Genomic DNA, 25,674 nt, shown 5'->3' with positions numbered 1-25,674 from the left:
CAACCCGCTGACAATCACACAGCGCATGCGCAAGTCGGCAGCACTCTCGCCCGAGTTCACATATGCCTTTTCCAAGTGAGGCTTTGCCATTAATGACCCAGAGCTTTTATGTGTCTTCAAACCAGTTAACCATCTCCATTTATGATATCTTTTGTAATAAAGATATCATAAATGGTAATTCTATTATTTCCCTTTTTTGTCCTGTCTTTATCACATTGTAGGTAGCAGCTCCAGTTTATCTTATGAGAACCAAGAACATTTCCCATCTATTCTGAAGTTTGTGGCAAAGTTTTGTTTACAACAGATCTTGAATGATAAAGTGACAGATGTGTACATTTGTCGAGCTGCCAGACACCAAACCACATCAAGGAGCGGTGTGGGACACACCCACTTCTCTCATTGTGTTTTGGTCATTCTAGCCATTCCTGTCCAGCCAGTCAATGTTTTCTGTTTCACGACACATGAAACATGAATGCTATTCTTCAACTTTACATGAAGATAATGAGAGTCCAGTGAGTTAATGAAAAATCACTGACATGGACTGTGCCAGAGAGGCTACAGATTTTTATTGATGATACTTTTGTCAGGTCTGTTGCACTTGATGTTTCATAGCCATCTCCTGTCATGTGATATCATTTTCTGAACCGCTTAGTCTATTTAAAGGTTGCAGGGAAGCTAGACCTTATCCCAACAATCATGCCAATCATCCCTGTAAATAATGCTCTGCTCATAGGGTGATTATGAAACAAACTACATAGTTCCTGATTGTGGCTCTATTATTTTCTTAACTTGATCATGCAAAGATCCAAAACTGTATGAGTTGTAGTGTTTACAGTACAACTGGACATTATACACTGAATACGTTTTGTTTCCAGCTTTATAGTTGTGTTTTAAGTTTAAGCAAAATCATGTGGTCATTTACAGGTATTAAAATACAGATAAACTATAACACAATATTCTACTCAGTGTTCTTATTTAGGGCTGCACGGTGGCGTGGTGGTTAGCACTGTGGCCTCACAGCAAGAAGGTCACTGGTTTGATCCTTGGCTGAAGGAGGATTGTACAGTGGCCTTTCTGTGTGGAGTTTGCATGTTCTGCCTGTGTACTCCATCTTCCTCCCACTGTCCAAAGACATGCATGTTAGTTAATTGGTTACTCTAAATTGTCCAGGGTGTTCCCCGCCTTCTGCCTAAAGACTGCCTGGATAGACTTCAGCTTCCCCACAACTCTTCATCAGACTAAGCGGATAGGATAATGAATGGATGTTGTTATTTATAGAATTATAACCAAGAACTAGCAATAACTTTAAGCATTTGCTCTCCATATGACATTATCAGTTGCTTACGTCATTGCTTTGTTGTGGAGGAATTTTGTCCGACTCATTTCATTGAGTTTTGGAGGCATTTCTTGATTTACAGCTCTGAGTTCTGTACTTTAGGCATTTTCTGGCATTTCATTTTCTTTTTCAGTCATTCAGATGTCCCTGTGCTGCCTTTCTTTAGAATCATAGTTCTGTTGCATGATCACATTTTAGCCAATCTTAAGCAGTTGGACAGATAACCTCACATTTGACTCGAGAATACTTAACTATCATTAGTACATGGTTGGCTCAACAACTGCAAGATGCCCTGGTGTCCAAGGCCAAATCATCACCCCTTCCACCACATCGATGGTTGATATGTGACATTAATGCTAATATGTTGTTTGGTTTTAGATAAACATGGTATTTTGCATTATGGCCAAAAAACTCAATTTCAGTCTTAACTGGTCAAGACATTATTCCAGTGGTCTTGTGGTTTACTCAGACACCAGTCTTTAAAACCAAAGCTTTGCTGCCATGTCCTTTTCAGTGAGAGATGTTTTCTCTCTGCAACTTGTCCAAACAAGCCATTTCCTGTTTTTTGCTTATATATATCTATATATCTATATCTATAGATATAGATATATATATATATAAGCATTTGTACTTGTCAAAAATCCTTTTGCCTAGGAACGATACCCTTCCAAGTCAAATTTCTAGACTTTTAATTACTTTATTATCCCCCTTCACATCGATAACCAGCATTAGCCACCCAGCTAACACACCCAGTGGTAGGAAAGGCATGATTAGTTTACAGCGTCCTAGGACATGATACAACTCCTTTTTATTCTGTCCTAACTGGTTAACTGACAGGAGGCATTATATTACCACAAATAAAGACTATAAACACATTCAAGTATTTCTGAAGTTGGTTTATTATAGCATGCAGTTTCATGTGCTGTAATCTTCCTTTTATTAATAATTCTCAGTGCAACATAGAAGCAATCTGCAGCTCGGCCGAGCCTTCTGAAGGTCAGTATCATACTGATAAACAAGCCAGAACGTCCACAGAAGTATCAGTCAGTAAAACATAACTCACAGACAGTTTCATCTATTATTAATAGCACATAAATCTTCATCATCATAAGTCAGACTTTACTCCATTCCTGCATTACCATACAGTAAGTAAAAGGGAAACCTTTCACAATGCGATATTTCCAAGGAAATAAATGGAATACATAACAGTATTATTCATTTTGGGGACATCTTAGAAATATTGTCTCCAAAGGATTGTGTTTTCCTTGTTCTGAAACATTACACAACTGCCCCAATGAGTTACACATTTAAATATATCTGATTATCACAGGTTGTAGAAATGAGCGTTAATACTATAAGTCCATCTAATGATGGTGCCAGACTGTATACAATGACGGATGTGTACCATCTCTTAAAAGTTCATTTACATTTCAATCGAACAATAGATTTGCAAATAAAATGTCTAATACAGACATGAATAAAACATCAGTTCATCATGTGTTTCACAATCAACAAACAAGCTTTGTTTTCCATATAATATAGAATGACACTTTTTTTTTTCCTTTTTTGTTGAATAAAAAGTTTCAGCTCACTCTCCAAATTCAAAACAAAGAAGCAGAAATAGAATATCAAGAAGGAAAAATTACCATCACAACAACCAAATGTGATTTTAACAGTAAGAATAAGAATAGAATCTCTGTTAAACAATAATTAATCGTCATGAGCAAGCAATTAAATTGCTGCAAGCAAACTTCAGCACTTGACGTGGCCACACAGTGGGCATGTGCAGAACTCTTACAGCGCTGGGTGTGTTGTATCACAACTACAGAATCGTCATTACTCCTCTGCCATAACAATATTAGGCAGGGTGGGGGAGGGGGAGGGGCATCCTGTGTCGCATGCATGACACAGGATGTAGAAAGGATGAAGTTGATGAAAAGAAGAGAAACGGGAAGGGGCACTCGCTGGCATCCACTGGCAGTGACGGGGTGGAAATTAGTGCAGTGCAATTTGCTATTACAACAGTGTTTCATAGACACTTAATACATCACTTCCAACACTCACAACACCTTTTTTTTTGTTTTACATACAGTCTGGTATGTGCACAGCCCTTTGTCATCACACTAATAGCAAAGCCAATATTGATGCTGTGAGGCAAAAAAAAAAAGGGAAACACCGGTTAAGTAAACATTGGCAAATAACAGAATCAAAATTAACACTCTAACCCACTAAAAGGGTAAAAGGGTCACTTATCGGCAAATAAAACTCATTCAAATGCTTTCAGTAAAATATTCAAAAAGATCTTTTTTTTTAAAAAAAAAAAAAAAGGGGGGGGGGGGTAGCAGAGCAACTGAAGTCTTCCCTGAGCAAGTCACACAGACAAGGATTTAGCCTCCTCTAATGGAATACAGCAGAATTACCACCTCAACTTAGAGCACCCCGCCCCACAGTTTACATGTAAGGAAGATGAGAAAAGCTGTAGGAAAATTACAGGGACTGATTGTACTGTACACAGCATGGCACTTAACTTTACGTGACTTCAAAGGTGAAGTTGTAAACAGAAGCAGAGTGACAGTAAGTAGCCGAGCTTATTGATATCCGGGCGCAGCTAAATCACCTGCACCAGCCCTTCCTTTCATGGACAGAAATGAGCCAAACATATGTTTAAAAGGAGTACTATTACTACAAATCAGGGTGAATCTCTTCCTGCTTTTCTGAGCGAGAAGGGTGGAAGATAACGTAGGAGAGAAATCCCCATAAGGTCACAGATTCATTCTTTATTTTTAACTTGACAGTTTGAGTAAGAACAGTGCACCTGCAGCAGTAGCTGAGGAATTAAGGATGACTAAATGCCGTAACGGTATCAGAAAATTTAGCGCCACCTTAAAGGAGTGTATCTACAGTGGATAAAACAAAGGAGTGAGGCACTGCAGGGATGTACAGCATGGTAATCACCCACAACAAACAAAACAGTGAGGCAGACTTTGGTGGATTACAGAGAGCTAAAGACAGCCAGTAAACACAGAGCATCACACAGTTCTGTCAATGTAAAAACAAAGCAAAGAAAACAAGAGAAACAGAGATCCTGATACAAAATACTTCAACGCACAACTTCATAGAAGTTAGAAACACTTCAAATCAAACAAAACTTTCCAAAAAGTCAAAGAAAAGATTTAACGCGACAAAACGCAAGGATGAAACCTGTGATGGTTGAGTCCCAGCAACATAAAGCTAAGTGGACTGGAAATCCAATGGGATTTTTAAAAAATTAAATCATTTCAGTTTTCAGTTGATAGATCACATCGATGTGATGCCAGTCGTTTAATACAACGCCGAGGAGAGAAAGGCGTCTGTAGAGGCGTGTTGTCAGTGTGTGAATGGAAGGTTGTGAAAACTGAACAGTTTGAGCACGTGCATCTCAGGGACTATTATTAGCTGACAGTCAGAAGGATTTATCGCCAGTTGCCTGCAGGCGCACAGAGACGAAACAAGAGTCTTTAACGCTGCTTGTGTGAATGTAGACTGGAAATGCTAAATTAGCTCTACCAGCAGCTTTGTCTCCCAGCCAGCAGTTAATGTAACATATTCTATTATACAGCTGAAAAAAAGGAGGATTAAGCTGGCATCCACCAAACATGTGACCTTTAATGATCATTCACAAATCTGGTTCATGACTGTGTCATTATGTCCTGTGATCCCATGATATTCAGTGGAATTCAGAGGTCACTTTACCAGCTCATATGACTCAAATTAGACAAAGGCTTGTTTCATGATCAACACGTTAAAAACTGCTGTTTCTGCTCCCCAGTTCTTGTATTTTCTCAGAGGGATGATGTGGCTTCCCTATATTAAGCCTTGCTCTTGTGTCTAGATTTTTCAGAGAATACTTGGAGTGGTGATACTAAAAGGGAAAAAACACTCACTCAAAATAAATGCCTGTTAGTATAAAACTTCCCTAGTTGGTCAATTTAAAAAAATACAAATCATCTAAACTCAAATTCCCAGCTTGGATTGGTTGAACATTGGAGTTAATTAAAAAGAGGATTTGAGTATCTCTATTGATCAACGTGACTTTAGTCTAAGTGCTAGTGGAGTGGACAGGTCTGTGCTCAGTGTTAAGAGCTATAAAAATCTGTATTATGTGATTAAATCTGAGCTGATAGACAAAAAATTGAATATTAAACAGCAAATTTGTATTTTATTATACCTGATGTGCCATCAAGTATAATAATAAAAAAATAAAAAAATAAAAATCTAAATAAATAAAAATAAAAATAAATCTCTGTGTGTAGGGCTCTATCCTGCACCGATGATGGAGAGCCGGCTGAAGTCCAGGCCTTATAAAGCTTTTCAGTTTAAACTCTTCGAATAACTGCATTGGAGTTTGACTATAAAAATGTGTTCTTATAGAAAATATCATTAGCAGAAGCTAAATAATGATGACACAAACAAACTATGCGTAGAGAAAAAAATATTTGTCAAGATCAAATGTAAACAAGTGGATAATTTCCTGCAAAAAAATTATCAACTTAATTATCCAGGTACACAAAATCTGTACTGGGGAGAAAGGAAACAGCTTCTGCTGTGATTTAAGGCTACCTGAAGCGAGTAGGAAAATAAAACAAAGATAAATATAAATAAGTATCAGAGAGAGAAATCAAGATGTGAGTGGATGATTCATTGGTTGCTATTACTACGGATGAGATCTGAATAAGTTAATTATGATTAATTACAAAAAATGTACATGTTAAAACAATTAATGCATTTAAAACAATGTGTAACTTTTGCCACCGTACAATTTCCTGTTAACAGCGATAACACTGACGAGCTCCGGCGACTTTGTCCCTATATTTAGCAAATTTTGAGAAACCTCGAGACTCTAGATAAGAAAAGAAACTAGTGACAAATCTAGCAAAAATTTTCTGGCCTTTTTGGAGATGACTAACATGAACGTTTGCTTTATACTGAAAATGCAACGTGCAAAGATGCCACTGGCTGCTCCCACCCTGGTTTACTGTCAGACAGTGCTTATTAATGAAGAGTGTGGACGTAAACATTTACAGAGTTAAAAGTACTGTAATATGTTGTAAACTCTTCATTAGAGAACAAGCAGAGAGAACTTAAAATGGCACTTTAGCTTAAGGTCTCTTCCGTTTTGGCCAGAGATGTTTTCTATTTTGTTTCTACTGGTTTGAAATTAAACACATTTCAACAGATTTTTCCAGACATTACTCGAGTTTGACTTGACAACATTAATATCTGTGTCTATCATTTGATTCAGTTGTCCACTAAAATCCATTTTAAGTCAAGAGTGTTGCTGTAGGGTCAAATATTGTTCTGCGATTAAAATTAAATGAATCCAGATTAATAAATGACAAAACCTCTAATTAATATTATTAACCACAATGATTACCAATGAATTTTTGTCATATGAAAACTAATAATATATGAAATGACTTAAAAACAGGCTTGTCAAACTTTTACTGAATTGACGAATCAGTGCGGAAGTGACTCGGGTTAAAGCTGCAAACATGAATAAGTTCAGCAACTACTTTCACTTTGGAACCACAACTTACTGGTATTCAGAGTGCATTTTCCGTCCCCCCACCCCTGCAGTGTGACACAGCGCAGACTACTGACATATAACTGTCAAGTTTCTTGCAGACGTAAGACTGGTGCTAATGAAAGGCTGGAATTAATGTCTTCCTTTTAAGCACATTCTAGTTGTGGGCGGTGATTCAGCTCTGCTTCGGAGTAGGTCAGGCGTTGTGCCCCCCCTTAGCTTCCATTGAGCAGCATCTCTGTCCCAGGTGTTTCAGGACAAACCCTTGTGGAGGTGTCGCCCAGTCGAGGGGGTCCGGTGCGCAGCACCAACTTCCCAATGCCCAGACCTCCTGAGACCAGACCTCCTGGAGAGAGAGACTTCCTGGAAAGAATGAAAGAAAAGATCGAGAAGGCGCAATAGGTTAATGCTGCTCACATCTGTGAAACGGTGGTTACTATGGTAATTTACCTAAAGGCCATTTTTTTCAGCAGGTGGGCATCCATCTTTTCTGTCATAAGACCTTCTGTTTGGGGGTGCTCCTCTGTAGCGGATGAGAGGAGGGGAGATGAACAAGAAGGCTTGAGGAGGTGGGAAGCTTCCTGAGACCGTGGGGTCACCAGATCTAAAGACTCCTGTGTGGCAAAGATCACAGCAGTGTGTTCCATTTCTCCTGTAGCGCCACAATAACATTTCAAAACCTAAGATCAGAAAAAGTAGCAGGACCAACCTTAGACTTGATCTCCTGCTGATCTGAATCCTCCATGTCCAAAGCGCGCAGTTCAAGCTCAATGTCTCGGTCTGGGTCTGGTTCACTCTCAGCTCGGTCCCGGTTGTGAATGAAGGTGGCCTGATGAGCTTGTAGGTCAGACACAATTTTCTCTCCGCTGCTTATTGAAGTTCGACGACCTTGAAGCTCTGAACCACAAAAGTGCTCACTAAAAGGAAAATTGCACAAATCCACACAAATAGATGCTTTTGTTCAAGAAAAGAAACTAGCTTTTGTCACAATTTCAGTAACAATGAGTCTAGCATTAGTAGAGAGACTATTATTAAGAATAAATACTAATGCATAACTAATATAGTGTCATGCAGCTGGTAAATATTATTTACAATTCTATGTACTTGCAGGTGTTAATAAGCAGTAAAAAACATCAGAAGGACTGATGCAGTATTTGAATCTTTAAGAACTCATACACACCAAACCCCCCCAAAAAAACAAAGTAGAGATATAAGAACACAAAGAAACCTGTTGTTACCTAATCTTGGATGTCTGAGGATACAGTCTGTTAAAACTTTATAACACAAATGTTATTAGCAACACCTGGGTTAGGATCTGAGGATCATTGGCGCCCCACTCCCACACTTGGGAGGCATAAAAACCTGAACCAACAGACATGCTTCATCCCCATGGCTGTGTAGCCACTAATATAGGCCGCTGTCCTGACTGCTGCTTTGCACTCTTCACAATTCCACACACTTTCGGCTAATACATTTATTTTAATAACTGCACAGTGACTTAGATATATATTTAAATACATGAGGCTTTTTATTTGTACATATGTAAACATGCACATTTGATATGTGGCTGCTGCTGGAGATCGCTGCTAAACAAAGTTACACTGTACCCCGTTTTACGAAGACAGCTGTTTATCAGTGCTCCAGAGTCCAAAGTTGGTCTTCGAGGTGCGCTGTCATGCAGGCGTTCAGTGTATTCCTGCTTCAACACACCTGATTACCACTAAAATTAAATTGATCCATCAGCCTATGAACTTCTGCTCATCTGATTCTGGTGTGTTTGAGGAGGGATACATCAAAGACCTGCAGGATTGTGGCCCTCGAGGACCGGAGCTGGACAGCGTCCTTTGAGACATCAAGAGACATTTATCTCCAAAAACAGATGACAAAGTATCAAATTAGAAACTGAATGAAAATGTGTACCTTTCAAGGAAGCTGGAGTGGCTGGAAGAGTCTGAACCCCTGGAGCTCCACCTGTAGTCACTGTGATCTAAGTGTGGGTTATAATCTGTTGGAGATAAAAGTAAAACGTGATGGGAAAAAAAAAAAAACAGCTTCATGCTGAAAATGTTATGGTAGGAAATAAAAGTTGTAAAAATATTCAGGCTTAAATAATATTTTTTCAAAATTTACATTAAAAAAAAAAAACTTTTAAACTAAGAAAATGTGACAAATTCTAAAGTCAAACAAGTCAAATTCTTAAAATTATTCAGCTTGTTTTTTCCCCACAGTCCTCTCTGGTGTCTTCCTCCTCACCTTTAAAGTTGATGGGTGTGGTGTTAGCGCTGCTCTGGCAGGCCGTGGCTTGGACAGGGTTGGTGGTGTGGTAGCCTGTGCGAGACGCTCTAGAGATGGCGCCCCACTTTGAGATAATGGGCCCCTCGCTAAAGGGAATGATCGGGTCCTCATCCTTCAAGCGCCGGTAGTGATTCAATGAATGCAGCCATCGCTTCCCGCCACTGCTAGCGCTGCCACCCCCCACTTCATTACTCTCCAACTCCTTAAAAATATATGAAAAGAAATTTACAAGATGTATCAAAGTGAAAAGCAACACATCTCTGGATGCGAAGTTTTAGTGCCCACCAACAGGCTGCATGAAGAAGCTTACCGGGCGATCTGAGCAGGAATGAGTTGAGTTGTGGGGGAGAGTTTCAGGCTCAAAGGGGCTGAGGCAGGGCCCAATGGTACCGCAGGGCCCAATGGTACCGCAGGACCATGGAGAGTAGTGGGTCAAGCTTTCCTCACCTCTGTACCTGCATCCCACACACTGACTTCCACTGCTTTCAACATGCTGTAAGATGGAGGACACATTACTTTGCTTTTTAAACTACACTTTTCCAAGTCGCCTGAAAAGAAAAAGCAACTTCTACCAACAATGAGCTTCATCCACACACATTTTATATAGCTTTAATGGGACTTAAAAAGCATCTTTGTGATGTCTAATATCACCATGGTTCAACTGTTCATACTGTTCTCCAAACACAAACAAAAAAGGAGATTGGAGCCAGAGTATGTGACTTATCATCGTAACATAAATATCTGTCATATTAACCAAAATGACTCAACACAACTCATTTTATAATCTTATGTGTACATTATGATCTATTGGGAAGTTTAAAAATATATATAAACTTAAATTTGCACTGTAGCTAAAAAAAACTTAGTTATAAAGAGACCCTAAAGTGCAAATTGCAATAGCACTGGACAATAAATATTAGAAAACATGACAGTTTATATAAGAAGTTTTATAAATTTATGTGTATTCTAAAATGTTGTTTCTTTTTCCATTATAAAGTCACTATGTATGCTACTTACACAATATCACAATCCAATTTCAGAAGAAATCGGGGCAAGTTTTCTGTATTTTTTACAAAGCAGACATTAACAGTGTTGATGTTATCATGCTCACTTCCAGAAGGGGGAGACAAAAGCTCCACACTGGAGGTTTTCTGCATATGACGAGTAAACAACCCAGTAAGAAAGTTTGATTTGTTTTGTTAGACATCATTTGTTATAAAAACAGAAATTAACACTTTGGATTTTTTTTAAACTTATTTTTGCTTTAATTTAATTAATCCTTAAAAAGTTGAGGTTAGTTTTTCATGTTTTTTTAAAAGTGTACTTTTCACAGACATCCTGTCAAACAAAGCTTTCCTCAGCCAAATGCCTGAGTCACTGCTTGGTAAAGTTTTTTCTCTCCCTCTTTCTTTCTCTCACACTCACACACACACACACACACCCACACGCAACACAATTGTGCATTGCTATGATATCTTCCTCCACAGTTGCTAGGCAACAATCTCCCACTTAAATAGCACAGCAGAAGCAATGCTTCTGGGACAGGAACTGAATACAGTATTTCTCAAACTGACAAGTACACAACACTTTGGGATTAGTAGTTAAAACTGACAGTTGTGACAATAGTCATAACCAGATGGCCTTGTGCCTGCAGATGCCAATGATGCTCTTTGTGTGACACATGTTGCCATGCTCAATTGCTTTTTACCTCTGCTTGGAAATCAATGGGGAAGATGGGGGAAGACTGAGAGGGCCGGCTGGCATTGTGATGGTGATGATGACTAGCCCACTGCTCCTGTTTCCTTCTGAAGAGCTCCTCGTAGCCAAGAGGAACACGCCCGTAGTCCTGATGCAGTAGCATGACAGAGGGAGAAGTGTGAAGATGAGATATAAGAAAAATAGGTACGTTAATACATACTGACTCAAACCAGGACAACTTCAGTATAAAAACATAGTTGTCCTCTGTGTTTTTTTGTTTAACTTTTTACTGAACTAAGCCTGTGGAAGAAAGCATAAATGCATTTTACAGAAGCATCTCACTGTAATCCATCATTTTCGTGTTCATATAATGGAGCAGCCTCTTCGTTGAGCCAGCTAATAGTAGGGCCTGCGATCATTCAAATGTTGCTGTGACTCATTACTGGCTATTTTCAGTGTGAAACACTGAGTTAAACAAAACATACAATCTATGATGGTAAATGACACTGCTGTACTGCGGCAGATTAACTGGTAATGCAATGCTAAAGAAGAGAAGCGAGTGGGAGAAGCAGAGAAATATCTGGGTGAGAAGTGGGAGGACCACGGTGGAAGTTGAAGCTTCATGTTGCAGCTCTGTGACTGGAAGGGAAGGTGGTGGTGAAATGGTATGTGGGTGTCAAAACAGAAAGTGAAGACGAGAAAAAATTGCATCAGTGAATGCAGCAACAAATGTGTCTCTCAGACTACCTTCAGTTAATGTGTTAAACAGTCTGTAACTAAGTGATAAACACTGGTGAAAGACTCACTTTAGGCCTTATTAAAATACTCTTAAAAGTGTTTTGAAGGGTCATAAGAGATGCAGGTGGAGCAGGAATCATACAGAACACATTTCTGTCATTCAATAGTTTGTGTGCTCTTTGGTTGTGGTGTAAGATGTGCTTTATTTCACACACCCTGTGAAGCCCAGCGCGGTGTTCAGCTCCTGAACAGTAGTTGCTATCTAGAGAGTTGAATCTCTCCCTGAGTGGAGGCTGGTAGACAGAGGAATGCAGAACCTCCGGAGGCAGTGAGTTACTCCTGGCATCCTCTCTGTGGTACAGCTGTAACCATAAAGAGCGTAATCAGATGATGAAGTTATATAGTACAGTGACAGGAAATGAAAAGCTTACCTGAGGCCTCCAAACCCTCCTGCTGTCATAGAGGGGAGCATAAACGCCATGAGCAGGAGCCAGAGGCCCATACTGAGGCTGGCCTGGGTGGGGATGAAAGGCAGAAGCTCCCATTCGATCTCTAGGCGGGTGTGGAGGGTAACCTGAGGATGAGGATGTAGGTGGGTGTGGGGTCTGAGGGTCATTTGGGAAAGAAGATGACGGCGGCCCCATAGAAGGGGGGGGGGAGGATTCTGGGACATTGGAGGATCGAAGGAAGCGAGCCAAGCAAGGCTTGTGAGGAGGATGAAGGGTAGATGGGTAGTAGGAACCTGCTGGAGAGGAAGAGGAAAGCGTTTTCACTCTTTCAAGAGAACAATGACGATTTTTTTTTTTCAGTTTAAACTTTATTTTTAAAAAAATCTTACAAGTGGGTTGATAGTGAGCAGAGTCATAAGCAGGGTGTGGGTCCTGGTAGTACAGCTCTGACACCTGAGAGGGATGCGGTGATGGCAGAATAAACTGACCATGTCGGGGCAGATGAGCACTGCCTTCAGAACGGCCAGATGTACACAAGGGAGACGATGATGATGATGAGTGGCCGACTAGAGTCCTGGGGGGAGAGTTGGGCTTTCTACGAGTTAGACACAAGAGAAAGAACAAACACAGGTTTGATCCTCAACAAAAACAGGAAATTAGAGCTTTGAGAAACACATAATGTTATCTTTTTTTTCTCCTTTATATATATATATATATATATATATATATATATATATATATATATATATATATATATATATATATATGTATATATATATATGTGTATATATATATATGTATATATATATATTTTTTTTTTGGGTAAGTATGTAAGTATGTAAGCATGTAAGCATAGACGACGTGGTAAAATCTTACTGCTCGGTTGACCCTGATGAGTTTCTGTTGGTGCCAGACAATCTGTTGGACCCATTAGCTGAACTGGTCCCATTTGGCAGAGGTCTCTTCATCTCCTCCATCACGTCTGCCCCCCTGGAGATCAGCAATGGGTGAGTCAGGCTGGGAACTCCCTCTGTCATGGAACTTGTGTTCTCCCCTGTGCCTTTGAGGCCCTGCTCCACTCCTGCAGAGACATCAGTGTGGATGCTGCCCTCTAAGGTGAAAGTTTTAGTCATAACACCCGGGACTGGAGGGAACGCACGACCCACGCTGCTGCTCTTCTTGTTCCTTAGTCGAAATCTGAAAACAGAAATCAGGAAACGTTCAATAGAAAGACTGGGAAGAATGTGAGACCTGCTCAAGTGTGTTTTTGTGTCCTGATGTCATTAAAATGAATCACTCACTTTTCCAGCTCATCTTGCGTGTGTGCAAATGTACAGTTGGTTCCTCGCGGACAGCCTCCCTGCTGACGAAGATCTCGGCACATGCTGGTTTTGTACTTGCTGTTGGCTTGAGGCTGCACATTACATAGATGTGACATGACATTTATAAGACTGAACATTAAAGCTCTGAATATTATATCCTATATTCAATACAATTAAATGCCCATTGTTTAGGATTAAGAAATATCTTAATCTTAAACAAATGCATATGAATCAGTTTTGTACGGGCTAAATCTGAGCACAAAACTGAAGCAAAATGTTTATTATGTATTGTCAACTAACAAAACAAGTTAGTCCTAATAGTGGTAATGTATAAATACATTCATCACAATGCTTTCCTATAACAGTGTTCACCCTATATTTAATGCCTTTTTTAATGACTATTTGGTGACTTTATTGAAAAAAATCTGACTTTTTAAATTGGTTTATGTCTCAAAATAATCACAATTCTGTGCTGAAATTTTAATGATTCCTTTAGTTCTGACCAAATACAACTAATGTGTGTGCATCTTACAGTACATCTTACTCCCATCTGTTCCGCTTACAAGAGAAAAAAAAATACAGGAATACACGTATCCTTGCATAAAACTCGCCATCAGCTGCAATCAGTGATGTACTAATTGTATTGTTTGTCCACATTAGCTTCTAAGTGTTACCAGTTACTTTAACGCTGCTGTTTCAAGAAAATAATTAATAGCTATTAGGCAGGATACAGAACTGCTGATACTATGCTGTTAGTGAGCAGAAAGCAATTTATGTCCTTTAAATTATCTCTGATGCCACAACCAGGAGGAGCGAAGTGCGCTGCAGGAGGATACTCTGCAGTGCTTGCAAGTAGGATTTCTTTATGGAGAAACATGATCAAAGTGTAAACCGATCATGTCAGCACTAATCTAATCAACCAGCATACCTGTGGAGTGTCGTGGCTCTTCTTGCTGAAGTTCTGAATGAATTCAACCAGTCCGTGAACCACCAGCTTTACAGCAAGCATAACACTTTCCAGCTCTTCCCACAGGGGTGTAGGAGCATCTGCAGATGAGATCATTAGCATTCAGTGGGATTAGGACAGATTCTCAAGTAGGTATCATTTAATATAAAGATTAGGTGACGCAAATCTAGAAATGTGATGCATTTTTTTGGAAAGTGGCAAAAAAAATCATTGCAGGTGCAGGTGCAGGTCAACAGTATCGCTGTCGGGGACAGCAAATCGGCTAGATGCTGCGACAGGAACACTGATAAAGCCAGGTACCTGGGTTGTGGTCTATGTTGGCTAGAAGCTCTAGATGTGGTCTGAGGCTTGTGAGGTTGGCAGGGTCTCCTGTCCTCTGCAGAACGATTGTTAGCTCCTGAACGCTCTTTGCAAATGACTCTGGAGACTGCAACTAGAGCAAATGAGAGAAAGGAGTCAGTCTTTAAAAAAACCATAGGGAAGATTTGAATGCATCACTTTGTGTTCTCTGCAGAGGTTAATGGCTGCTGAAATGGATTTTTAATGACACATATCAGGATCATAATGAAACCTTGTCAATGATGGACTGCATGTGCGACTTGTGGACCAGGTCTCCATACAACAGAGAAGACCACTGCTCAGGTGAGATTCGTAATCCGGCCTCCATGGCGATGTGGACAATCTGAGCATCATGTTCTCTCCTTAGTGCCTCGTATGTACGAAACTCCTCCTTTAGTTGCATCAGAGAGGAATCCTCATCACGCTTCGTCACCTTATGGTTAGGACAGACGTCCATGAACAGACATAGAAGAGAACAAATGGAATACCTTTGTATAAGTGACTTTTCATAGTTTTGACTCGTGAGTTCCTGACATTTTCATGTCAAGTAAAAGAAAATCTCTTTCTTAATGTGTAAGTGGTGTCCTCAGACTTATAAACTCAAGCTCAGATCACACAAAGGGACTTTTCCCTTCTCAGAATCTGCCCTATGAGTAATCATCACAAGACACCAACACACTCCAGCAGCCATCACTTACAAATCTAAAAGACAATTAGATTTTGTTGGCACTCAAGCTCCAGCTGCACTACATCCTTCCCTTCGATCTGGAGTGTTCATCTATCTTTCTCGGCACCTCAGAGTTGCCTGTTTCTGTCTCTGCCCTGCCAGGAGGGGCGGCTGGGGCAAATATAGACGATTATGTCACAGGCAGATATCTGGCATTTCTGCCCTGCCAGCAATGTCTGTCATCAGATAACAGGCCCAGAAATACACACGCACACACACACACACACTCCAGAAGCTCAAACTCTGATTGCAGATAAGAGCTTTTATTTAGGGGAAAAAAAGACGCTTAAGTGTTCCTTGAGGAGTGATAAAACAACTTTAAGCTAATCTGAAGATCAAGCAGAGCTCAAAAAAAAAATTAGGGGTTTCCGAATCTACTTTAGAAACTTGAACTAAACTGATGTTAATTATTTTTGTTTAATTTGATTGTAAAGCCAATGAAATCAGTTTTGGAAAGTACCTCTCCAAGCGAGACACTACCTGTTGGGGTAGCACCGAGCTCAGGACTTGAGCAAACACGTTCGCTCTTTGATGTCGACTGTACCTTGAAGCAGGAGGCTCTGTAAAGCAGCTGCACCACGTGGCCGATGCTGGTTTTGGAGGCCTGGGGGAACCTAGCCTCAAGTTTCTGGACAACAAACAAAACCAGGACCTTCCTGGACAGAGCTGATCCGTCCTCCAGAGCCAGTAGAACCAGCTTCAGAGCATCTTCTTGCATAGCTGATGAGGAAAGAGTTACAGGGGAATGAAAGGAATGGAGGAAGACAGAATGATAAAAGGAGGAAAAACAAAGAAATGATGAGCACAGACATTACCTCAGGTGTGTGCGTGTAAATTGTGAGAAACACTGCAAACTGTACAGTCATTACGTTTTCTGTAGCGATTTGGAAAAGACTAAACAACTTCTGTTTCTGGCACAGGTGTCCTCAGACTTTTCAATGAACTCATTCTGTTATCACAATGAGAAAGTCATTCCCAGTCAGAATCTGCCCTATGAGTAATCATCACAGGACACCGAGTACCAGCCGCCGGTTTGAGGAGGAAACACAAACAAGATACTTCTGACAATTTCAAACGGGACTTCTGGACACAAAGCTTCAGTCATTTGAATACCAACAGGAAAGGCTGAATTTTCATGTCTCATGCTCAATAAATATGGTAGCAAGTGTGAATTCCACACTGCAGCGTGCAACATTTGGAAACATGCATTTAAAGCACAATGACAATGAGATCTTCGTTCCATGTTAGGCAAAGTTTATGGAAGTTAAAGTGTGAAAGTTTTGTTGCTGCGACTGAAACCTGCAGCAAACTGGTTCGTCTTGCAGCCGTGCCGCTTTCCTCATTCACAATTGTTAGCTTGAAGCAAAGCTTTAACAGCACTGCATCAGGTTTTGGAGCTGGTGATAGCTACAAGACAAAATCCACATATTTATTTCTAATGTTCCAGCTGATGCCTTCATCTTACTCCTCTCACATAAAAGCTCATTTACACATACAGGTCCCCTCAAAGATCCGTGTGTTTTATTTGAATTGTTTGTGAGTTTTGTAGATAACGCACCGGGTCCCAGAAACTGGCAGCCTCGCGCCCTCACAGCTGCCCAGAGGTTGGCGGAGAGCTGCTGGGGGTTCTGGTGCTGCAGGATTAGCTCCGTTACGGTCCGTTCCCCCAGAGATCGGCATGCCCTCACCGCCCGAATACGGCCCTCCTCCTCCACTAGTTGGCAGTTTACCAGGGTCACCAGCTTCCTCTGCATGGGCCTGCTGAGCACGCTCGGACTCAAACTGGCGACGCCTGTACAAAATGAAAGCTCTGAGATCAGAAATTGACACCTAACTCCCCAACACAAAAAGAAACATCTTAACTAGCTATACTGTGGAAGGATGTAGAGGCCTTTATTCCTTCTTCCTTTTTTTTTTGCTTCAGGAGGCTCATTTCGCCTCCAAACTCCCACACAATTCACACTCTTCGTCTTTCATGCTTTTCAAGAGACAAGACAAAAAACAAAATGATGTAACTAACTCATAATACTATGACAGCTGCGATGACTAAACTGGAACTGGCTGAACCGGTTCCATTTTTATTATTCTTTGTGAACCATTTATTAATTGCATCATTTTCCTGAAGTACAGTAAAAGTAGAGAATATTAGCTGCAGTTTCGCTAGAGCTAATGGGGATCCAATTCAAAAGAATAAAGCTTTTCAGCGTCATAAGATGTGTGAGAAGTAAGAAAGTCAAGCTGCCCAGGCAGCTATACGCAGATCTTCAAACTACCAAATGTATCATCATGTAAACACACAAACACACAGACATTTGGTACCTTTTACGCCACTGATGGGTTTCAGGTAGAGAGCCAGCTCCTCTACACAAATCCTGCACGCCTCATAGTGCTCAACTTCTGCTGCACTGCTCAAGCTGACTGGCAGAACATCGGGGACCTAACAAAACAAAATCAAACACGTAAAGAAGAAAACGTTGGAAGTTTGAGATAATAAAAATGATGAAATGTTGAAGCATAAGGTGTTTCTTCGTGCCTCACCTGAGCTCCAACCAGCTGCAGCAGGGCGCAGTTGACAGGCAGCAGGTCAATGTCAGTGCTGATGGGGGTCTGGTCGAAGGGGCAGGCCTTGCGGTGCAGTTTGTGGAGGCAGGTCTTACACACCGTGTGGGAGCATCCCAGACTAATGGGCTGGTGACCGCTGCTGTCAAACTCATTGTAGCAGATGGGACAGGACAGAAACTCTGTCCACTGGGCCGCCTGCACAGGCATCTTGCCACCACGCCGCTGAGGGAGGCGTCGCCAAGCTCAGAGTGAACGCATGTCAATGAGCCCTGGCAACAGCAGCTGGTCGCCAGTGCCAACAGTGACTGTGAGGGACAAGAAATATTCATGTTCAAGCAATTCTGGCAACATGCTAATAAAAATGGCCTCTTTTAAACATTTATAAATCAGCTCTTAAACATAAAAAAAAATTCCAGGTGAAGACCTTAAAATATTTACGATGTAGTTATTCATCATGAACATACATGATTGGATGTTTCTGATTGAATTAACATTTGGGGGAATTATCTTTTATAAGCTACATTTATCACCTAACATCACAGGTAGACATTAACATATATGTATTATGCTTTATGAATAATATATACACTTCAAGCAGTTAAGCCCAGTAAGCGAGTTGGAATTTAAAGGATTTAACAGAGACAGTGTCTCATAGGGCTAGGCGATATGATAATATATATATTTTGGACGATAGAAAATGTCTATCGTTTCATATGAGGCTCTATCGTTTACGCCACGATAAGGCGCTTTACTGCAGTATTTTATGTCAAGATGCGCTTTACGGTATGCACGCTGCAATGCATAAACAAAATGGAGAAAGACGGTAGCAGACATGTTTCAGAGCAGGAAATTCACTAAAAGATGACCAGCCAACCAAAACTGATGAGCTTGTTCATAAAAGAGGGGAAGTTTCTGTCGCATGGATGCGAAACAGACTAGCTAACAGTCCCAACAACGGACTCCAACACAACTACTGGTAACTCATTTTTTCACCTGCACAAGAATCAGGATAAAGAATACAGAATAAAGAATAGAATCAACGGGCAAAAGTCACAAAAGCAGAGTTAAGTGGTGGTGAAAGTGTTTATAAAACTCCAGACGTAAACACTGCAACAGGTATTTACCCCTAAAACGTCATACGGCCATAGTTCCCGCAGAGGGAAGGAGATCACTGCTGCCTTTGCCAAGCACATCTGGAACATAACTGATGACTGACACAAAATTACACAAACAATTTTATATAGTTATGTATATCATTATGGGGATATAAAATGAGCGATATTGGGATATGAGACTTTGGTCATATCGGCCAGCCCTAGTGTCTCATATGACAAGAAACAACAAATAACAAGCAGCCTAATAACACTACTCTCTCAGCTCAATTAAACATGACAACAGTTTTAAAAACTACACAGACAAAACTGAGTATCTATTTCTACTAAAGTCAGAAATCTATTTAATTAAATATGGGCAATAAAAGTCCACAGATTATTGAAAAAAGAAAAAGTAGCAGCCAAAGTCCCAAATCATACTACATTACTCATACAAAGACAGCCACTCATGAACACACTCTTTTGTTGCTGTATAACAACCAGAGCAACAAGCCGGTAGAAGAGGCAAATAAATCAGCATAATAACAGAAACAGTTACCTGCAGGAGAGCCCAAAAGTAAATGTCTGAGACTGAGTGCTGATGATTAATGTTTCCACTTCGCTTTTTAAAACATACATTCTGTCTTACGGACACAGACGAGATGAGGGACAGGACACGCATCACAATACCAGCATCCTGTTTCTGGGGAAGTTTGTAATTCATATTTGATGTTTATGTCAGCTGTTCCCGAACATATTTTACAAATGACTTTCCATGTGAAATGTGAAAGGAAGGGGGTTATACTAACCTGGACTGATATAACACAGTGAAACATACTAGATTAAATACAGAGACATACATAATTATGACGTAAACCCTCCTCACAGTAATGGAAGAAAAATATATACACTGTTGTAGGTTGATTATGTTGACAGGCGCTAATACAAAGTAATTGTTTGCACTGTTAGTAATAACTATGTATTTACAGTCAGTAAACAGTTTGTATCTACACTTTACACCCTGAATTCATTAAAGAATGTCACGACTACTATTAATAATTATACAACAAAATAATCACTGTTATATATCTGTATCTGCTTTAACCAGCAGAATGTCTCTGGGAGCTGGAGTCTATCCCAGGTGACATTTGGTGAGCGGTTACACTATGAGCAGGCCACCTGTCCATCACAAGGCCAATACAGACAACCATGCCTGCTGTAGACTTACCAACTAACTAATCGCTTCTGTCTTTGGATTGTGGGAGGAAAGCAGAGCATCCAGAGAAAACCAACTTGCAGGGAGAACAGGCATGCTCCACACCACAGGGCCCAAGGCAACCAGCAAGTTCTGCCTTGCTGCTTACATAACATAAGCCACTCATCCTGAGCTGAAATCAACGAAGGGCAAGCTGTGAAAACACAAACTTTTGCAAGAACATGAACGGCTCCTTTGCTTGAATCTCACACTTTCACTTTCCCATGATGCTCAGCTTGTAACAGTGAGGTTTACAGCACACTTCTGTAAATAACTCCCACAGTGGATTGGATCTAAGTGTGCTGTATGACAATAATACAGCCAAATAGAAATACATTTTAATGTAATGCATGCCGTTTCTGTCTTGTAAATAAAAGTAAATTTATCCACAGAAAAGGCACATCCTTCAAGTTAGTGTGCAAAAATGTTTTGGACTCCTGTCTGCGCGCAGACAGACAGCACCTGTTGCATTCATGGTGCTCCACATCTGCTGGAAATGCTCACCAAAACAACAGCTGCTACTCTTACAGAACAGGTGCCACAACAAGAAGAGAAAAAACCTTTCCCAATGCTTTAAGCAATTCCGTGAAACAGCAACAAGTCGAGCTAAAGGGGGAAGTGGAATCCAAGAACAGCGCGCACGAGAACTGGCCATACTGGTTTTGGAAAAAAAAAAAAAAAAAAAAAGGAGGCTGAAGTGTGTGATTTTTGCGCGCATTCGATAAAAACCTGACGTATCCTCTCAAATTAGACAAGTTTTGATTAGTTTAAACCAAGAAGAACATGCTAGCAAAGAAAACCAAAGAATGGCAGCTAACTTTTCGCGTTGCGCGCGCGCGCCGTATCCGCGCAGTACAACGAATACTCCATGAAAAAATGAAATATTTTTTAAAAGAAATATATATATTTCACCTAAAATATTCGAGGTATTGAGTTTAGTATAATGCCAGTCGTATACGCACCTTCCAAACTGTTAGCACCTCGCGGTGCCAGCGCTGCCTCCTTGGCCGCGTGGACAGCTCCGTTTTGTCCTCGCGCGTCATATTTCCTTCCGCGAGGAACCCAAATATAACACCGATTGTAGCCCACAATCTTCAGAACCAGCGGTCCGAGGAAAAGTGAGCTAACTCTCATGTGACGGGTCAGGAGGGGCTTTTTTTTTTTTAAGAGAGAGAAAAATAAGAGAAGTGGTGGAAGTGGGGGGTTTTACCTCAGCGCGTGAGCTGGATAAAACTCTCACTGTGGTGTGTTCACAAATTAGGGAGTGGTAAAAACTCGGGGGGGGGGGAATGAGATGATTCATAAACTGCAGTCACGTTGTCAGCCACCTGTTGCTCCTCTAAGCCAGCGGTTCTCTACCTTTTTGCAACGCAGTACCCCTTGTGAAATATTTTTTCTGCCAAGTACCCCCTAACCAGTGCAAAGTACTTTTGGTTCAGAAAAAAACACGAATTATCATTTGTGTTTGGCCTTTCAAACTTTAATTGTGTTTTGCACATCTTAAACCAGGACTCCATTGTTTGCGTTGTCAAGGCGACAGTATGTTTCAGTTCACGTCGAAATGTGGGATTTTGGGAGGAATGAAATGGTGTAAATCTAAATGTAAATTCAGTTTATGAATGTACACTTACATTTATTGGAATATATCAAATATTTATATGATATTACATTAATATTTTATTTAAGGATGTTTTTATATATATATATATATATATATATATATATATATTTTTTTTTTTTATTTTTTTTTTTTTTTAAATATATTTCCCCCCCCATTTGAGAACCAGTGCTCTGACTGCTACATCCTGACTTTACAGAGTCCAAAACAGCTGCTCTTAAGCTTAATTTCTGCATGCATCCATCTCTTTTTCCTGACCATGCCTTGTCACATCATAAAGGGAACACCAAATATCGTGATTTGCATAAAAGTTCTATTATTTGCACAGATGAATTACCTTCTGAATGTGTACATATGTCACATGTGTGACACAGGCAGAGAAAAAAAGCCCCCGCAGTTATGAATACCTAAAAGTCTTGTGACAGGAGAAGTGGGTGTGCAATTTTACAGCAGACCACAACTTCCTCATCAAGACCCTCTTGTGCTGGAAAACTCCACGATGTGACTTTTAGTGTAGTATCAAGAAAGATGCAGCAAAATGAAATGTGAGTGAAAACAGATTCAGATTGCTAAAAGAAGCATTGTAGACCTGAGAAGTTGTTTGTTGCAGGGGTTTGCTGAGTCGCCCACACTGCTGTGCGGGAGGATGAGAAATACATTGTCTTTAGAGCCAACAGTTGGCCAATTATCATCTGGCTCAGGATAGCCATGAATCCCCACTCAGCCCACCCCAACTTCTCTGTGTGTGGGGGGGGTGGGGTGCATGTGGAGTTTCCTTTGGAAAGTCTCAGAGGAAGATGAGACGGAAAGGGATTGTTTTTCTGTAGCGCTTTTCAGAACTTAAAAGTGAGAATTTTCTGAAAAAGATTATTTCTGGGGCCTCCACAAGTTCTTAGTTTTATGAAGGCTTGGTTGAGGCTAACAGTGATGTTATGAATGGATTTGGTTAAGTTAATGGTAAAAGATTTTGATGCTGAAATAACTGTGAGATGCATCTCTCACTTGGCTCAAGATAATTATTGTCCTTGCTGCCATTGTTCACTCATTGCACGGGGCTTGAAAGCTTTGTGTTACTGGCATGGCAGCTTCCCATAAAAGGACTGGAAGGAAGCATCATGGAGACTTTGATCCAAAAAATACACACCCATTACATATTAAAGATTAGCTCACAGTTAAGAATAAAAGCAATGGTTAGCCATGGGTAAACCTTTCTGATTTTCTCATTCTTCAATAACAGTGCAACATTTCATATTGAAAAGTCTGGTTCTGTTTGGTTTGACCAAAATTAAGTAAAAGACTGAAGCATAACTTAAAGCCCAAATGATGTCAAGTGTTTTGGTTTGTTATATGTTGCATTTTAAAGTTGGTCTTTATCTGGAAAACAATAAAAATTGTGACTCATGCGGTGGGATCAAATGAAACATTTTCACATTTTTATTTTCCTGCATCGATGACTATAAGTTAAAAGCAAAAACAGCATAGATAATGCCAAAGTGTTGATTGTTTCCCTTCAGACTTTTCCAAATGAGACTTGGTAACAAAAGTGACTAAATAATTAGTGAATTTCCACAACAGGAGCAATTTTTTTCATTTTACAAGGAGAAAAAGTGGCATGAATGGATTCCTTTCTATATCTGCACAACGCTGCACTTTCTTTTGGTTCAGAATCATGGAGAATATTTTTATCTGTTTGCAGAAAAGAAAACTGACAACATTTTATTGTCACAACTCTGAGGCATTTTTAAAGTGCAGGTCTGTTGCTAACTCATGCAGCCATGTTTCTGCCTTCATGGTGTCATAAGAATCTAACTTTGACCCTGGTTTAGTATTTCTGTGGACCCAAAGGAGTGAGGTGGCACAGTTACCTCTATTTTACCTCTGTTACTGTAGAGGAATGACTACTGGGTTACGCAGAGAGAAAACAATATGCATACTCTAAGTTAGTTTTAAGAAAACTAGACTACACACACAAAGACATTTTCTGATAGTGATACTATTTATGATCCTGTTTCAACCAATACTGACTGTTGAAGAATGTCATGAAACTGTGAAAAACCAGAGAGAAAGAAAAATATTTTTAGATCAGCAACAGAGTAACCATTAGGGGTCTAATTGGGCACTGCATCATTCGACGGAACAACTCTCTTGTGTCAACCCCAAGAAAATTTTCTACAACACACACATATACACGGAGTCGATATGATACGATACTAGGGGGTATGGCATGAATCTAGCGATACGCTATGTAACATAATAGAGGGACAACGATACGATATAGCGATGCTACAAGCAAGATGATATGTTGCAATTTTTCTTTACTACAATTTAGTAAACAAAAGTTACTAAATTCCTACAATTTATTTTGATAAGAAAACAGTCACAGCATCATAAGAACTCAAAGTTGCTATACCTGGTATCAGTTTACTGAGTAAGAACAGACAGCTCTACATTTTCACTACTGAATAAATGAAAATATTTGTGCTTTATGTACAAGATCACTAAAGTAATTGGAACCGGCCGATTAGTAAAGCTCTGTTGCTCATAAAAAAAATGATACGATACTTTTGAATACTGATATATATTATCACACAAAATACACACAAATTTTCTTACACTCTGGCGATACACTGGGACAGAATGTGAGCTGAACCTGCGTAGGAGCATGTATGGACAAGTTTGCTGTGGATATTTTTTATTTCTCAACCAAAAACAGATTTATTAGACACAACATGAAAGAAACACCAGACAAGCATCCGAAAAGGTCTCATTCTCTCCACTTTAGATATAATCACTAAGCCAGACTAAATAATTCTCTTAACTTTCATCACTTTTTAACTAAATGTTTACATGTTGTTTTCTGTTCCTCCTCTCAAATACAGCACCTGTACCATGCAGCTTCCAGTACAACATGATGAAAGCTCTAACAAAGATTAATTACAAGATGCATCAGCAAAGCCTACTGTAAACAACAAGTCAAAGCACATGAACAGAACCTCACGCCCACCACGCTGCTGAGTACTGACGGAACAATCCCTGCATGCTTCAATCTTTCATTTCATGAGCCTCTGGTCTTGATTTAAACACGATTACTTTAAACATTATGAAAAAAAACTTTTTAAAGTTGTTAAATGCAACACAGAATGAGCCTATAAGAAAAAAAACAAAACTTTCCATTTCTGTAGTTAAAGGAACAGGAAACAATGCCTGTAAATCACTGCAAGCTGGTATACAATGACAAGAAAGTTAAACTTTAACAGGCAACCAACACTAACAACTTTCTGAATTAATGGCAATAAAACACTTGTGCACCGCTGCAATATAAATGTCAGAACGTGGTGGCATAAATACCATCTTCCAGTGTTTCTAGTGGCAGCATTAGGCTATAAAAATACCTGCTTATCTTTCCAGTATTCAGATTTTGCTCTCATCAGTTCATTAAGCAGTCCTGTGGTTGTTTCAGCTTGTATGCTCACTTGTTTTTGAGTGTGCAGTGGGGGTATGAGGGTTGGGGCGATTATTTATTCATTATGCCTGTCATCCCATGTGTGGGGGTTGTGTCTGGAAGGGAGGCAGGGCCATCGCAAGCTGCTGATTTAAGCAGTGTTTATGCTGTAGCATATATATATATGTGTCTGCAGTAAGAGAGGAAACCAAGACTTGCTCAGTCAGATGGTCGGTCAGATTGTTGCATCCTTGCTCAAATGTTTTTTTAAT

General features: G+C 40.0%; 1 protein-coding gene across 1 annotated transcript; it reads right to left on the bottom strand.

The window, feature by feature from the left end:
* Positions 1-5,909: 5,909 nt before the first annotated feature.
* rc3h2 (ring finger and CCCH-type domains 2) lies at positions 5,910-21,381 on the bottom strand. Its single transcript, XM_079256515.1, has 20 exons — positions 21,305-21,381; positions 17,973-18,301; positions 17,754-17,871; positions 16,993-17,226; positions 15,979-16,154; positions 14,940-15,140; positions 14,669-14,801; positions 14,330-14,448; positions 13,381-13,493; positions 12,956-13,276; positions 12,469-12,674; positions 12,062-12,375; positions 11,846-11,992; positions 10,903-11,040; positions 9,505-9,687; positions 9,153-9,396; positions 8,820-8,904; positions 7,609-7,816; positions 7,350-7,513; positions 5,910-7,262 (listed from the first exon to the last, which is right to left on the bottom strand). The coding sequence occupies exons 2-20, from the start codon at positions 18,201-18,203 to the stop codon at positions 7,115-7,117; spliced, it is 3,483 nt and encodes a 1,160-aa protein (XP_079112641.1). The 5' UTR covers positions 18,204-18,301; positions 21,305-21,381; the 3' UTR covers positions 5,910-7,114.
* Positions 21,382-25,674: the final 4,293 nt, after the last annotated feature.

Source organism: Telmatherina bonti, assembly GCF_933228915.1.
Source record: "Telmatherina bonti genome assembly, chromosome: 17".
Classification (NCBI taxonomy): Eukaryota; Metazoa; Chordata; class Actinopteri; order Atheriniformes; family Telmatherinidae; genus Telmatherina; species Telmatherina bonti.
This window is presented reverse-complemented; position numbering and strand designations above follow the sequence as displayed.